At 37.8% G+C, this 18,032-nt stretch overlaps 1 protein-coding gene across 2 annotated transcripts in view; it reads left to right on the top strand.

Annotated features, from left to right (window-relative positions):
- Nucleotides 1-16,066, top strand: part of efnb1 (ephrin-B1) — a 73,493-nt gene extending 57,427 nt beyond the window's left edge. For both annotated transcript variants that reach the window (XM_010895406.4, XM_034293559.1), the window contains exons 3-5: nucleotides 251-343; nucleotides 3,680-3,817; nucleotides 12,154-16,066. In XM_010895406.4, coding sequence (XP_010893708.1) covers nucleotides 251-343; nucleotides 3,680-3,817; nucleotides 12,154-12,533 — 611 coding nt within the window. In that variant the 3' untranslated portion in view covers nucleotides 12,534-16,066. The remainder of the gene's footprint in view (nucleotides 1-250; nucleotides 344-3,679; nucleotides 3,818-12,153) is intronic.
- Nucleotides 16,067-18,032: the final 1,966 nt, after the last annotated feature.

Below are 18,032 nucleotides of genomic sequence, written 5' to 3' on the forward strand. Positions count from 1 at the left end.
CACACATGAAGAACATATAGAGCTGTGTATTTATTTCGTGCCCAAGCAACAGTCGCCGTACACATTGCCAGTGTGCAGTTTAGACATTTTAAAACCTGTTGTCAGCAACAGGTATACAATTTTGATATGCTCAGTGTGGAGCCTTCACCACAAAATCTGTATTCTCTTAATTATTTAATCAAGCTGTACATATATTCTGAGCGGATGAAGTTATGTATGTTTCAATGCTGTTTCCTGTCTCTCATCACAGCCACATCCAATGGGACCCTGGAGGGCCTAGAGAACAGGGAAGGAGGGGTCTGTAATACCCTTTCCATGAAGATCGTCATGAAAGTCGGCCAGGGTAAGTAAGCACCTTGATGTGGGCTGGCTGGAATACCAGCAAAGCAGTAAAAGGTTGTCACAATAGAGCCAGGCAGGATATAACTATGGATGAGTGATAATGAAAGCTTTGTATGGGACTGTAATGACTGCAGTGCTTGAAGAGCGTTTCATGAGCTATTATTTGCAAAGCCAGACACCCCAGGAGAAGGCTTTTACAGTGGGATAACCCACTCCTCTGCTCACAGTGGGTGGAGAGTTGCCCAGTGACTTCATCCCATAAAATACGGGCCTCAGACGTTTCACTAATTTTTTTTACTTTACTTTTTTATTGGAAAGATGAAAACAATAAAATCTCTTGTTCAAATAATAGACAGCGGCACTGTGAAACACGTTCTCACACATACCAAATGAACTCCCTCAGACAAGTAGAAAATAAAAGCTGTGGAAAATGTTTTGGACATTCCAGAGAACATTTCCCAGGTATACCTGTTGCCCTATTACTTAGACTGTCTATCAGTAGCATTAATGACATTGCTTTGTTTGTAGAGTCCAGGTTCATCACATACAGCTCCGGAAAAAATTAAGAGACCACTGCACCAAAAAAGTCGAAAAGGAAAGTTTTGAGTGAGGAACAGAAGTGTTCAATTTGCAGTGGTCTCTTAAGTTTAACCCCTCTGTTCCTCACTCAAAACCTTCATTTCCAACTTTTTTTGAAATAAAAGAAAAAGGTGCAGTGGTCTCTTAATTCTTTCCAGAGCTGTATTTCAGCCTGTTAAACAAATGGAAACACTGTCTCTCACCGTGTCACAAACTAAAATAAGCATTGACAGTGCTAATAAATCTTATCTAATAAAGCAACAAACAAATGGATCAAGAGTTCCTAGACATTTTACACTTATCCGCCATGCACATCCCCACCAGCGATAAATAATTATAAAAATGTGCAGGGTGGGCTGCGCCGATAAGAACATGATTGGCAGATAGAGGTGGCCAATATTGAAATAGCATAATAGTCCAAAACAGATGCTATGTCATTTCTGTACCTGTGTACCCTGACTTAAATTAAAATGTTTATATATTTCAGTAATCTTTCTCTATATCTTATTATCAAAAGACTAAAAAAAAGAAATATGATAGTGGAATTATAAACAAATGTAAAATAGAAATTATATTAAAATAAATACAGAATCACTTTCTGTAATTGTACATTATACCATGCCTGGATACCATGCCTGGAGACTTCATCGACAAAACTAGAACAGAGAAATAATAATAGCAATAAAACAATAAGGCACATGACTTTAAAATTACTGGAGTATATTGGACAATGTTGAAAGCACACTGGTCTAAAATAATCAGCCAAATTTGAAGCGGTATCAGACGATTATTAGCGTTTTGCCTATAATCGACCAATACAGCTTGCTGGCCCATATATCAGTGCAATCATTATTTCAACACATAAAAATGGTTTACAACAAGTGAAGTAAAGGGGTAACAGTAGTCACTCTAGCTTTTATTACAGTGTCATTGTACACATAATGACTTAAAAGCAATATAAGCATAAAGCAGTAGAAAGAAAACTATATTATTAGAGAATAGCTACTTACAGTTGGTTATACAGCCCTTTATATATAAATAATATTTCATTGATATATTATTTTATTTAGCAAAGTAATTTTATTAAAGGTGCATCTGTTTTTTTTCCATTGTGAGGAGAAAATTTCCACAATATACAGCCCTTTTTTTTTTTTTCCAAAAAAGTTTTGAGTGAGGAACAGAAGCGTTCAATTTGCAGTGGTCACTTAATTTTTTCCAGAGCTGTATCGGCGCTAGCTTCTGTTGTCTAATAGAAAAGCTCCTCCTCCCTATTTTCCATCAACATCGCTAGGACCCAAGATAATCTGACCTCAAACAAGCAAAGACATATGGGACAAACAAAATCCATCTGTCCTGTCCTGGTTGCTAAATTCTTCACAGATTTCAGTTAATGTGAGAAAACAATAATTGGATAGTCTAGGGAACCATTGTGCCATCTATTTTTTTAATATTCTGGGGCGCCTTAAAGGGAAAGTAACACTTGCACAAGTAGAGGGAAGAGTTTGTTTGAATTAACTGTTGCTGTAGTTCAGCTAATTTTGACAAGGTGGGAACAAATTAGGCATATCGCCATAATAAATATGTCACTAATTGGAGATGATATGACTACTGTCTGGATGCGTAACAACAGACATGTTGAAATCAGCTGATCCATCCCCTCATGCTGAACCACTCTGGTATTACTTATTGGACACTAAGTGCTTTAATTTGTGCGTTAACATATTATTTGACTGTTCACCCATGAAACGAGATGCTGTGGTGGTGGTAGTTTACACAGATCATGGCTTTGATGGCCTCTCTCATTTCTTGCCAAAGCTTCCAAAATGTTAGTATTATGAGCTAGTGCAAAGCCTGTCAATGTTGGAAAATCAGCTGAATTGACCATGTTTATATTAATATGGGTTTAAAATGGCTTTTTAAAATACGCGGTCATGTTAAAATGTGTGATTGTGTTTGGGTGGAGAATATTTGGTGGTTGTTGACAGCTCCATGTGTTGCTGCACATTCAAGCACTCAGCAGTAGCAGCAAGCACACCACCAACTGGTCTGGCACAACCGTTATCTCAGCTGTAATCGAGGGGGCTGTTTAGGTTATGCAAATTGTAGCACACTGTAGAAGCAACATTATTAAAATAAGAAGATAACAATTAATATGAGTAGATATCCCTCGATAAATACTGTCGTAGCCAAAATGCACGCACAACAGACCTCCATTAATGCCTTAGAAAGTGTCATTCTAACAACAGAGCAATTGGACATTTTAAACTTTCCATAAATAATGAAGTAAAATAATTCCAAGAGCTCAAAGTAATTTTGGGAGGAGCTGTCAAATGTAATATGAACACTTGAAAGATATTCCAGTCTGTGAAATTTCACTTAATGTCAGTGTATTTAGATTAGTCCCCTTAGATTTCTGTATGACATTGCTGGGACACAGGGGAACCATTGAAAAGTGAATAATGCATTTTTGGCAGGAGACAAGTTATAGTATTTCTAACTTTCTATTATTTCTAGATAATTTGGCAAGGAACACCAGATACCGTCATGCATGCCTCAAAATGTGGACTAAATTACAACATCTTGACAATTTTTTATTCATTTGAAATGTATGCCATCGACTACATTGATCAAACTGTGGTCAACGTAATTACTGTGGCTTTCGTTACAATCCCCATTTCAAATCTGTAGTGAAAAATGACAAATGACACTGACAAGACCAGTTTTTTAGTATTGTTAACTTTCTTGGTATAAATTGCAGACCCAAACACGTTTGTACCGGACCCAGTTGTAACGGAGAAGCCAAGCCTGGAGCATGACAACACTGTGAAGGATACAACCACCAGTTCAAATAAGAAGAAGGGTGGCAGTGGTGGTGCCGTAGAGCCAGCCAACAAAGGTGAGCATTGTCAGACTTTGGGGAAAATAAGTTATATTCCTAATTATCAGTGTTCTAGATTATACACTGCGCCTCTAATGGCAAAAGGTCTTTAGTTTGCTTCTTATATTGTATTGCACACTTTAAAACCACTGTTATTGCATGTCTCCATGTTACACAGTGAGAGTAGGGCGGGCACACACACACACACACAAAGGCATTGTGTTTTTCACTTCTGGTTTGAGAAAGCTACATTGATCTCTGATCTACTCTTTAGTTATTATCAAGAGTAGTAATGTAGATGGACACAGTGTTTAAGGATGGTAAGGTAAAATGTAAAACTTTGCTTCTCAGCTAAGATCTAGCCACAGATAAAATTATCAGAGACCATTGAAACTGTCAGCGGGGTTTTAGGACTATAGATATATGCATTTGTATATGTTTTGCTGGGATTTAAGTCACCAGAACATTTTCACAGAGACTTAGAGTTCTGGCTGTAATGTTGGAAAAAACTAAATCAGATGTTCTGGGAAGAATGTCCTTCCCTCTCATTCTGAAATGCTGCCAAATTTCCCACAGTGGGGTTTTCAATGTGATGGTTCGGCAGTAATTTTCTTCTTATATTTTCATTTAAACTTTTTGTTTGTGCCCTATTCCTTTAACTGCATATAAACGAAGGCGAGCTCGGCCAATAAAACCTGTTTGGTCTTATTTACCTGATTTTTCATACCTCAGATAAAGAGGAATGTAATAAACTTCTACAGTTTATCATGCCTGTCTACACTGCACAGCTCCACAGCTAAATGGCTGCTACACAAAAGCAACTGGTCTAAAGCCAATCGAGAAAGCAGAGAAAAACATGCAAAAGAATATTGTCAGAGCCGCCAGCAGGACCAAAATGAGATGTTTTAACATATATATATTTAAATATTCAGGGATACTGTAGGAAGGTTTAACTCTATGCTATTAAGTCAGAAGAAATGGCGAAATATTAAATACAATGCTTGGTTTGTGTTGTGTTAAAGCATTGCCATATTTTCACACATGAGCACAGATACCTTCTGCATCTGCTCAATATAGCAGACATGCTTCTACTTCCTTCTGCCAATCATTCAACTGATAGAAAGATAAAATGTTATTTTGCCTCTGTAATACAAAGAGGTATTACCTCTTTTCAATTTGCATGCATATTCTTTAAGGTCTTTGTGAGCACAAAAAGTCTAAGCACAATGTTAGGAAAACACATTACACATACAGTAATTTGTGCTTAGCATCTACGTTTAACTAGGTAGAGAGATAGCCAGCAAAGAGTTTGATTAAAAACATTCTAAGATGTTGGCATGGGTTTACAGTTCGGTGCTAATGTTCAAATCAGTCCACCCAAAATAATAATTTTAGTTTCAGAATTATTCAGACGATCTAGAGGAAAGCTAATGTTCTGTGTTACGATAACATCCTTTCTCTCATTAACTGGCAGGTGGTCTTTGCTTCATTAATGTGACCAAGAACAAACTAGCTTTGTTCAGTCTACATATTTTTGTAGTGGGAAAATCTAAGCAGTGGTGACAGCCAGAGACTGTTGAGCTTCATTGCATTCAATACACATTTGACTCTGGTCTCATGTTAGACCAAGAGTCGACTGTCAGCTTTGAAATGGTTCATCCCTGTCATCAGGGTCTGTATACTGTAGATTGGGCTAAATAACCCACAGATGTTGCTGGGTTAATGCAGATCTGCACTGAAGAGTGAGACTCTTTCTGCACAACAATGTTTAGTTTAAGTAATTACAGCTAAAAGTGGCAAAAACATGTACCATTGCAGATTTAGGTAGGACACAGGAGCAGAACGAAGGACTTCAATAATTAAATGTAGAAGAACCTGAAAACAGAACAGCGCACAAAGGAACAGAATCCAAACACTGACTGACAAAACACGTAGGGACGTATGGAACACAGGTGAGGGCCAGGCGGTGACAAACCAGTTAATTTATTTACTTATATTTATACAGAGAAATCAACAGAGACCACGGTCTCTTTTACAGCTGAGCCCTGTATCACAACAATAATACAGGGTAGTAATTTTACCTTCATGAAAAGCTACCTTCTGTGACCTAGAAAATGGCATACTTCGTATTTTTTTGCATTTGGTACCAACCTACCTAAGTGATGTTTGTAACAGTTGGAAATCAGCCTGCAGGTGTGCATAAGCTTGTTCAACAGAGGGAGCTGTAGTGTATAGTGCTGTAGTGTATAGTGCTGTAGTGTACAGTGCTGTAGTGTACGATGCTGTAGTGTATAGTGCTGTAGTGTACAGTGCTGTAGTGTACGATGCTGTAGTGTATAGTGCTGTAGTGTATAGTGCTGTAGTGTACAGTGCTGTAGTGTATAGTGCTGTAGTGTATAGTGCTGTAGTGTATAGTGCTGTAGTGTACAGTGCTGTAGTGTATAGTGCTGTAGTGTATAGTGCTGTAGTGTACAGTGCTGTAGTGTACAGTGCTGTAGTGTATAGTGCTGTAGTGTATAGTGCTGTAGTGTACAGTGCTGTAGTGTATAGTGCTGTAGTGTATAGTGCTGTAGTGTATAGTGCTGTAGTGTACAGTGCTGTAGTGTACAGTGCTGTAGTGTACAGTGCTGTAGTGTATAGTGCTGTAGTGTATAGCACTGTAGTGTACAGTGCTGTAGTATATGATGCTGTAGTGTATAGTGCTGTAGTGTACAGTGCTGTAATGTACAGTGTTGTAGTGTACAGTGCTGTAGTGTATAGTGCTGTAGTGTATAGTGCTGTAATGTACAGTGCTGTAGTGTACAGTGCTGTAGTGTATAGTGCTGTAGTGTATAGTGCTGTAGTGTATAGTGCTGTAGTGTACAGTGTTGTAGTGTACGGTGCTGTAGTGTACAGTGTTGTAGTGTACAGTGTTGTAGTGTACGGTGCTGTAGTGTATAGTGCTGTAGTGTACAGTGTTGTAGTGTACGGTGCTGTAGTGTACAATGCTGTAGTGTATGGTGCTGTAGTGTACGGTGCTGTAGTGTACGGTGCTGTAGTGTACGGTGCTGTAGTGTACAGTGCTGTAGTGTACAGTGCTGTAGTGTACGATGCTGTAGTGTACGATGCTGTAGTGTATAGTGTTGTAGTGTACGATGCTGTAGTGTATAGTGTTGTAGTGTATAGTGCTGTAGTGTACAGTGCTGTAGAGTACAGTGTTGTAGTGTACGGTGCTGTAATGTATAGTGCTGTAGTGTACAGTGCTGTAGTGTATAGTGCTGTAGTGTATAGCACTGTAGTGTATAGTGCTGTAGTGTACGATGCTGTAGTGTATAGTGCTGTAGTGTATAGTGCTGTAATGTACAGTGCTGTAGTGTACAGTGCTGTAGTGTATAGTGCTGTAGTGTATAGTGCTGTAGTGTACAGTGCTGTAGTGTACAGTGTTGTAGTGTACGGTGCTGTAGTGTACAGTGCTGTAGTGTATAGTGCTGTAGTGTACGGTGCTGTAGTGTACGATGCTGTAGTGTACAGTGTTGTAGTGTACGGTGCTGTAGTGTATAGTGTTGTAGTGTACGGTGCTGTAGTGTACGATGCTGTAGTGTATAGTGCTGTAGTGTACTGTAGTGTACAGTGCTGTAGTGTATAGTGCTGTAGTGTATAGTGCTGTAGTGTACAGTGTTGTAGTGTACGGTGCTGTAGTGTACGATGCTGTAGTGTATAGTGTTGTAGTGTACGGTGCTGTAGTGTATAATGTTGTAGTGTACGGTGCTGTACTGTACGATGCTGTAATGTATAGTGCTGTAGTGTACGGTGCTGTAGTGTACAGTGCTGTAGTGTACAGTGTTGTAGTGTACAGTGCTGTAGTGTACGATGCTGTAGTGTACGATGCTGTAGTGTATAGTGTTGTAGTGTACGGTGCTGTAGTGTACAGTGTTGTAGTGTACGGTGCTGTAGTGTACGATGCTGTTGTGTATAGTGCTGTAGTGTACAGTGTTGTAGTGTACGGTGCTGTAATGTATAGTGCTGTAGTGTACAGTGCTGTAGTGTATAGTGCTGTACTGTATAGCGCTGTAGTGTACAGTGCTGTAGTGTACAGTGCTGTAGTGTACAGTGTTGTAGTGTATGGTGCTGTAGTGTACAGTGTTGTAGTGTACGATGCTGTAGTGTATAGTGTTGCAGTGTACGGTGCTGTAGTGTACAGTGTTGTAGTGTATAGTGTTGTAGTGTACGGTGCTGTAATGTATAGTGCTGTGTTGTCAGCATAAAAGTGAAATTACTTTCTTGCAGAGTTACAGATTTTATTAATATACAGAGTGAACAATATAGGGCCCAAAATTTAACCCTGTGGAACTGTTTTTTGGACTGCCAGAAATGTATATTTAATTCCTTTAGTTACAATAGCCGGTGTTTTATTACTAAGGGGATTTTTAAACTAAAGGAAAGTATACTTGGCCAAGCCCTATAAAGACAGATTTTTCTAAAACATTGAATGATCTATTGTACAAATGTCTTTGATTGTTCAACAAACAGCTTTGTTTCTCGTCCAAGACTTAACAGTATAATTTACAACCAGAGTAGTTACTAGTATGGACTGCTGAGTACTTGTTCCGGTTCACATAGGTTCTGTATGAACAGTCTGCCTGTGTTGGTAACATTGACACCCAAATGTGGTGGGAAGCACTGCTAATACTCCAGTGTGGTTTAGGTTAGGATTAAGGCTACAGTAGCGGTAAGATTCGACAACAAAAGCGGTTCAGGTTAGATAACCCATGCAGTGTGATTGAGGTTAAGATTAAGGTTCCAGGTTGGTTAGACAACAAAAACAGTTTAGGTTAGATTATGCTTACAGAAAATAAATATCACACGTCTCTCATGATTTTAACTTGCAAACATTGGGGTCCAGGTAGGTGGTGTTTACGCCCAGCCACCAATCCCCGACCGTAACTCCCTAGCACAACTAGCCTTAATTTAACGCTACATCATGTCAGAACTTTTTCCACTTTTAATGTGACCTATAATGTGAACCAAATATCGATTTCTCTTCCTAAGTTAAAACATTAGTTGCTGAAAAATTTATTTGTTTCTTTGCATTATTTGAGGTCTGAAAACAATGCATCTTTTTTTGGTTATTTTGACCAGTTGTTATTTTCTACAAATAAATATTCTAAATGATAGTTTATAGAATAAAACAAAACTGTTCATTTTACTCAAACACCTACCTATGAATAGTAAAACCAGAGAAACTGATAATTTTGCAGTTGTCTCTTAATTTTTTCCAGAGCTGTATAAATTGTCAATCTGAGTCATTAGGAATTAAGTGGTCATTCATAACTATAATTTGATAATTAATCTCCATGCCAAAAGTATTTTTGAGATATCAAGATAATCACATAATCAAGCTTCTACAATGGTCATCAGCTGTTGGCAAAGGGATAGCATAAAACACTAATGCAGGGGTGTTAATAATCATGACACCAATTAACCAAATAATAAATGTATTTCTTGACCAAGGTTTTATATTTCTATAAATAACTTAATTATTGTTTTTGATTCATCAATAATATCTGGCATTTTTTAACTTTAAGATCCAGCTGATAAACTCGTGACTGTTTTTCATAGGCTTTTTTTTGTTGTCATCTTTACAAATATTTGCCTATAGTTCTGGTCTGATTATGGCTTGGCTACTTTGAAGCAAACCGAAATGTCTAGCTTATTAAAGGAATAGAAAGAAGGTATTTGTCCGTGGGCTTTGATAAATGTAGCATATTGCTGTTGCTATTATAAACAAATAACAAATGGATCCAAATTATATTCTAACTCTGTTTACATTTTCAATGCAGCAGATATAATTCTTTCACTGAGGTAGGCTAATATTTACAGATTGCACACAGGAAAGCTCAGTAGCTCCAATCAGGTGATGATAAAACACTTACAACAGACAGTGCAAGAGTAACATGCAGAACATTTTTGACAACCATTGTGTTAGTTTTAGCTTTCAAGACAATAGTGGCTAAATGCGGTGGGATTATTTAAATGATCCGTTGATTAGATAGTATTTGGGAGTGCAGTGTCTGATACGTGTGAGATTTGTTTGTGAGATTTTCGAACATTTGAAAACAGCATTTACTCCATTATTGGCCACTTTGAATTTGATGCCAGCAACACATTTCAAAAAGGTTGTGGCAGAGGCAACAAAAGACTGGAAAAGTTGTTTAGTACTAAAATATTTACCTTGTGGAATATCACACAATTAATTAGGTCATTTGGCAACAGGTCGGTAACATGATTGGGTATTAAAAGATCATTCCAGAGAGGATGGGTCTGCCAGAAGTAAGGATGGGGAGAGGGTCACCACTCTGTGAAAGACAGAGTGGGCAATTATTGCAACAATTTAAGAATAACGTTTATCAATGTAAAATTGTAGGGGTTTGTGGATCTCATCATCCACGGTACATAATATCATTAAAAGATTCAGAGAATCCTGAGAAATATCTGTATGCAAGGGACAAAGCCGAAAACCAATATTGGATGGCCGTGATCTTCGGGCCCTCAGGCTGCACTGCATTAAAACCAGACATAATTCTGTAATGACAGTCACTGCATGGGCTCAGGAATACTCAGAAAAACCATTGTCTATGAACACAGTATGTTGCTGCATCCACAAATGCAAGTTAAAACTCTACCATGCAAAGAAGACACCATATATAAACAAGATCCAGAACCGCCACCACCTTCTCTGGGCCCAAGCTCATTTAAGATGGACTGAGGCAAAGTGGAAAACTGTCCTGTGGACTGAATAATCAAAATTTGAAATTATTTTTGGGAATCATGGATGCCTCTTCCTCCAGACTAAAGAGGGACCATCCGGCTTCCTATCAGCACACAGTTTTTCAGGGAAGGCCTTGCTTATTTCAGCAAGACAATACCAAACCACATTCTGCACATATTACAACAAAATGGCTCCGTAGTAAAAGAGTCTGGGTGCTAAACTGGCCTGCCTGCAGTCCGGACCTGTCACCCATCGAGAACATTTGGCGCGTTATGAAACAAAAAACACAAAGGAGACCTAAAACGGTTGGGCAGATTAAAATCCTGTATCAAACAAGAATAAGAAAACATTTCACTTTCAAATCTACAGCAAATGATCTCCTCAGTTTCCAAACGGTTACTGAGTATTGTTAAAAGAGGTGAACCAACATAATGGTAAACATGCCCCATCTCTATCTTTATGTTCCTGTCTTTAAACTCAACATAGACATGTATTTTTCCAAAAACAATAATATTTCTCAGTTTCAACATTTAATAAGATTAATTATTTGCATTGCATTCTGTTTTTATTTGCATTTTGTACAGTGTCCCAACTTTTTTGGCAATGAGTCTACTACACATAAATCAAGGTATAGTTAAATTGTTGGCATTTGGGCTTTGTGTGGATAGGATATTATTGACAGTATTGTTCCAGCTTGATCCATTGTAGGATAATTTATAGAATTGCAGGAAATTCACTTACAAATGTAAATGTTTCTGTTTGCCATCAAGAAACAGGCACAGAAATATTTTACTTTATTGTGGTAGGCCCTCCAATCCAATCTGATTTAGGTCCGCCAAATGGCTTGGGCAGGCCCTGGTTTGACAGCACTGGGCAGGCATACACAGTGGTGGAAGCCAGGGTTTGGGTCATACCATTTTCAATACATTCAAATTAAAATTCCAGTAGTCTTCAATCATTTTGAATGAGGAACATTTTTAATTTAGTTTTGTTTACTTTCCTAATTGACCGGAATTAAAATGGAATTGACCCTAGTGGAAACTGTGTTGCCAGGCAGACAGCACTGGTTTTCATTGGAGTATAAATAGTGGAGGGAGGGCTACGGAGGGAGGCTTCAGGACCACACAGGAAATAGGCATGCCACTCTAATTGGACTCAGTCCTTATTCACTGTGTCTAATGAGAGACTGGTGTTTTCTTTTCCCTCTTAGCTTGTAACATACATTGAAATAGTCTCTCTTCCTTTAGCCACTTTTAACAAAATGACTAAACACACAAATGACTAAACACACAAACTTTAATTCTCTCCTCATTCTCCATATATATGCCAAGAATAAAAGAGCTATTAGCTGAGGAAAACTGACACTGCACATGCTTTCAGGTGTCACACAGTCAGGAAGGCCATAGCTACTTCAAAGATATAATTGTAAAAGCCTGTATCTCACTGAGAACCCATTTGCACTCTCACAGAGTTCTACCTCTATCGTGTGAAAATATGTATTTATTTCTGAGATCATCAGCAGTTTAGCTTTGTCTGACAGGATGCCAAGTAGGTCACTCCTCATTCTCTACTGCTAGCTGATTCCTTTATTTTCTTCTATTCGCAGACACCATGAATCAGGACAAGTCCAACTCAGTAGAGGGTATCTTTGGTTCCAAGCCAGCACTGTTTGCAGCCATCGGGGCTGGATGTGTAATCTTCCTCCTGATCATCATCATCCTCATTGTCCTACTGATTAAGCTGAGGAAGAGGAACCGTAAACACACACAGCAGCGGACCACTGCTCTGTCACTCAGCACGCTGGCCAGCCCCAAGTGCTCTGGGAATGCCGGCTCAGAACCCAGTGACATCATCATCCCTCTTCGGACTACAGAAAACAACTACTGCCCCCATTATGAGAAGGTGAGCGGGGACTACGGCCATCCAGTTTATATAGTCCAGGAGATGCCCCCCCAAAGTCCAGCTAACATCTACTACAAGGTCTGAAGCAAAGACTATTTTTAGTGTGTTTGCTTGTAGGTGAGAATTCTGGTCTACCTTTTACTACCATCTGATGCTAAAAAAGTCTTTTTGTTATAAATGGTGAAACAACAACAGAAAGAAAATGTTTGCCATGGACACAGTAATTGAAACATTGTATTTATGTTTCAAGATAGGCCAAAGGCAGGTTTTGGGGCAGGTTTGCTTCCTGATTAGAGTTTAAATTCATCCAAGGTTTTATACTGTGTGTCTAAGAAGACTAAGAAGATAGCTGATCCTATAGGGAATTGAGATGCCTTTGCTCTGACAGTGGAGACAAGTTGTAATCAGGGTATATACAACACAAACGAAGTAACCTGTGTTAGGGTTGTCACTCATGGACTTCATTCCTGTATGGTTTGCCCAGAGACAGAAAAGGGCACTGTGTGATAACATAGGGTAACTTCTCTTTCACAACAATGTGCTTTACATGCACTGTTTTTGTCACCTACAGTAGCTACCTGTTTAACAGTGTGCTCTTTCAGCGTTGGGTTTCTTTTTTACTGCCTTTCTAGTTAATACATTCAATATTATATTAAATATGAATATTTTTTCATGTTTTCTCTACTGATGCATGTAGGGGGATCTGTTTTGTCCATGGTGATTTCGTTTTTCTATTTTCTTTTTTCTAAAGCAAACACAACAGTTTAGGTCACAGTTGTGTTAAGTAGGTGTCCTCTGTTCTACTTCTGGAAGCATGTCTGAACAGTCAGGTATGCAATTGTGAGGGTAGCAACAAATGTGCCTCATTCTGTATATGAAAAAGATCAGAAAATCTGAAGGAACATTTATATCCTGGATATAAAATAAAACAAAGGATATGTTTCAAAATGACAGGTCACTTCTTTGTCTGAACTGCCTTGAGGGTCTTAAATTAGACCACAGTTTTCCTCTCTGTGGAAAAGAATAACAAGATCAAATTTGTTTGAGGAGAAAAAAGTGTGGAAGCAATTAAGATGTTATCAGAGGGGCAGAGTTTTTCACTCCCACCTAAAGTCTGTTCTTTAGAAGAATTGGATGGGTTTGGAGTGAATTGTGTGTGTTCATTGAATGATATGGAATTACATTTTGTAGTGATAGTTTTGCAATGCTAGAGCATGAAATGAACAGGGATGTAGGTAAGGATAGTTCTATTTTTGGACATGTTTTAATTCCTAAAGAGCTTAAACATTGTTACCACAGTATGAAATGAATAGGGATGTAGCTAAGGATAGTTTTATTTTTGGACACATTTGTTTGCTCCTAAAGAGCTTAACCATTGGTACCACCATAACAGAATGGCACTAAAACATCTCTGGTGTCTTCACCATTCCAACATCAAAGCCCAGGGAAGATTACAGTGTTACCAAATAGTTTTCATCATGAATCATTAAACGTTTCTGTTTCGATGTCTTGTACTGAAGTGGGTCCCATTGTCTAATTGTGTGTTTTCATGCATATTTTCTATGCTGATAACATTGAGATTATTTTAAGTTATTAAGATGCTTCACAGAAAGAGTAAGAGTAGTATGTGCTGTCAGTTTTTTTGGCTTTGTTTCAGAATTACTCTAGAGCAGATTCCCTGTCTTTTGGACAGAATTTATTGTAGACAGGGACTTTTGAAACAAAAAAAGATTTTCTCCTAATTGGGGTTTATATGAATACATTCACTTTTGTTTGGCTTTAAAGGCCATAGAAAAATAAATGTTTGCCTTCCCAGAGTCTTGTACAATGTCACCTACATTACAAAATACTTTGTTTATAAAATATGCAAACCTTAAATGATAATGATGTCTAGGAATTCATTTTTATTTCTTTTTAAACACAATTATATTGTAACTATCTTTCATAGAGGGCACAACTGAAAACATTTTAAGGAAAAAAAACCTAAACGTAATTCACTGATAAATGGTGATGAACAGAATCACAATTATTTTGATATTTAACAAGCATTGTGTTATTGTTATGTGTGGTTTGTCATTGGGTAAAGGTATAGTTGAATAAAATGATAATATCACCATGTTTAAAGATGATGTGTACGCCACACTATAATCTTTAATTGACACCAGCACAACACCCTGTGGTGCTATAAGTAACCTGTGACAGCTAGTATATTACTGTTTTGTGTTTATTTTATGGTAGTTCAGTAGCATAAAATAATGTAAATGTGAAAATGTTCAACTTCAATTTTACATTTACTAGAGCCCCATTTATGAACTTATAATTCATTTTTTTTGGTATGCAGAATGTTGTAAATATGTGTCTTTTTGAAAATACTTTTTTTTTATAAATCTAGATTTTTTTAACAGACAACAATATGTTGAACAAATCTCTTTGGGCCTTGTTCAGAACTGAGATAAGTTGACATAATGTTGACTTAAATCCATGTTTTTTTGACTTACTGTTAATTCCATATTAATTACCCCAACCCCCCCCCCCCCCCCACACTCCTTTGTTTTTTCTGCTCAGTCAGAGACTGTTTGGTTTTGGGTGATAAGGATGCTGGATTAGGTGCCTAGAGAAGGGCTAGACATTCTGCTATGGATTTAATAAATTTTCTCTGTGACAGTCACGCCTAGAGATTAATGCAACTGTTATTGAACGTAAAACAGGGTAGGGTGAGCAACCAGTTAAATGCCTAACCTCATTCCTTCATGTTTTGATCAGCTCACATCTGAAAATCTAAAAATGCTCTATAGTAATCTATAAAAAAAAAAAAACATGGTGATTTAAATAGGAAGATTTAAGTATATTATTCCAGGCAATATTTTTTAAACTATCTGTATGGTCTCACAGATCAAGTAACTCCATCTGTAGTCGTGAGTATCCAAGGGGAAGGATGAACAGCATGATTGGAGATCTGCTGAGCTTGCGACTTGTGGAAATAAATAAGGCCAACATACATTGCTCTATCTCAGTCCTTCGTCAGCCCTGAAGTTGAAATGGAGACGCTGACTTGACCTCTGCAGATTAACACAATATTATCTATGGCTCTCTCTAATGAGAAAGCAGCTCAAACCCCAGACATTTCCTCAGCTATCAACCACATGGCCAAGTCCAGCCAACCTCTCCTGGGCCAGGCCACTCACAATGGAAAAATATCACAGCCGTGATTAGCACAATGATAGCAGAAGTATGTGAACTTAAACTCCATGTTACTTTTATTGGAGTAAGGAGAAAAATATGTACATTAGTAATGAAGTGGTTTGATTTTCCTACTCACAGTTTAAGCAGTAGTGGCAAGCTTAGTGTAAGCGGTTGCTCACTTTATCAACTCTGTCATTATTTTCAGAATTGTATTTCTGTTCATTATATCACATTACTTTCAATGTATATGTAAGCAATCCAAGTGCATTTGTGTTTTTTTGTATCTGCTCCATGTTCATATATTTCGCCTTTCATTCACATGCAGCTTCAACCTGTGTTCAACATTACCAGTTAAAATGGAATGGAAATTCTATGAGCCAAGTTTGAAAACCTGATATTGCATATTAATAAATACATTTTTCCTATGGAAATAATCAGGTGTTGTCTTTTATTTAAATATGCATAGCAGAAGAATGTAAACCTCACGCAAGTTGCCCCTGTTTGTTTTTTTCAGGAATGCACTCAGTTACCATTTTATTAGGTACACCTATCTAGTATCAGGTAGGAACACCTTTTGCCTCCAGAACAGTCTGAATTCATCCTGGGATTGATTCAACCAAGTGCTGGATAAAATCCATATACATTCACACATTCATGTTGTGAACCTCATGTAATTTGTTGAATTGAGACTTGGGTATTATTCTGGTCATTGGAGTTAAATGAAAGTCAATGTCATGTTTGGGGAACAAGCTTGAGATGACGCATGCTTTCTGCTGCAAGTTTCCATTTGACAACGGGTAAACTGAGGTCTTAAAAGGATGAAATTCGTGGTTATGCTGGAGTATTCAAGTGATGCTCAATTGGTATTATGGGGCCTGATGTATGTCAAAAATTCCTTCCCCACCCCAAAACACTACCAATACCAGCTGGTATTTTTGACACCAAAAAGGATGGATTCATTTTGAACCATCCTTTTTGGTGCTCATTTTGAACCATCCACTCTGAGTGGAACCCAGAGTGGTCTTCTGCTGCTGTAGCCCACTTAAATCATGTGTTGACCAGATGCATATTCAGTAATTCTCTTCTGTAAACCATTGTTGTAAAGAGTGGTTATTTTATTATTTGTGGCCATCCTGTGAGGTTGAACGAATTTGGCAATTCTCTGACTTTTCTCATTATCTAGGTGTTTTCGCTGACAGAATTGCTGCTCACTGTATGTTTGTTTATTGTACCATTTTCCGTTAACTCTGTTAACGTAATATGCGTGAAGATTTCAGTAGATGATGGAATGCAATGATGGAACCACCACATCTAGCACCAACAACCATACTTGCTCTCTCAGCAGGCGCAGTGATTCAGGAAAGTGCATTGAAAAATCTGCCATCTCTATTAATGGGTCAGCTATTCCTTAACCTCAAAGCTAAGAATAGAGTTGTATAAAATCTAATTCAGTTGTTTGATTTTTACATTGACATTTTCTTTGCAATAGGGTACTTTTTCCAAATGTAGATCTTAGTCCTCTGTATTAGTTGATTTAAAGTGTTGCCTTAATCATAATAATGAAAGATGGACAACACTGATAATGTTGAACCATTGAGTAACTAATTGTAAAAAAAAAAGATTCAAAATCATATTTACATAGCAAATGCAGTGCTAGAGTTAACAGAATATGGTTCGCTATGCTCAGAATGAAGAGTGGAAAGGCAAAGTCTCACTTCCTTGTTATCTAAACCTGACTGCAAGATCTCAACCTTTCGGGCGCCCATATTTAGAATGTGGGTTGGGCGCTGCCAAGTTTAAATAGAAGGCCTAGTTTACTGGAGCATAAACATGTAATTATGTACAGTGAACTCAAGAAGTATTTGGACACTGACACAATTTAGTTTTTTTGGCTCTGTATTCTAGCACTTTGGATATTAAATTATATAATGACTATGGGGTTAACATGCAGACTGACAGGTTTAATTTGAGGGTATTATCCATATGAACCAAATGTACAGTGGTTGTGCAGATTAACATTATGTAGAATAAAGTAGTCACGTTTAGTACTTGGTCCCATCCTGCGAAATTATAGATTAATAGATTGGGGATATTTATTCATTATTCTTTTTTTGATAAATTTGAGATCCGGGGCCATACATAAAATATTTGGGTCAATAATACAGGATGCCCAGGCCTAACGGCGCCACTGTGGGTATCATTCCCTGCTGATGCTTTGTCTAGCCTGTACTACAGTTTCATGGCTTTTATGCTTTATTCTTGTCTTCAGCATGTGAGAAATATGCTACATTGAACTGAGTCGGGTGAATTACTTAGCATCAATTCACTGAATTCAAAAGAAATTGAATGCTAGTAATGCTGAATTTGGTAACTTCCATCTCTTGTCTGAAACATTTATAT

Source organism: Esox lucius, chromosome 7 (genome assembly GCF_011004845.1).
Source record: "Esox lucius isolate fEsoLuc1 chromosome 7, fEsoLuc1.pri, whole genome shotgun sequence".
Lineage (NCBI taxonomy): Eukaryota > Metazoa > Chordata > Actinopteri > Esociformes > Esocidae > Esox > Esox lucius.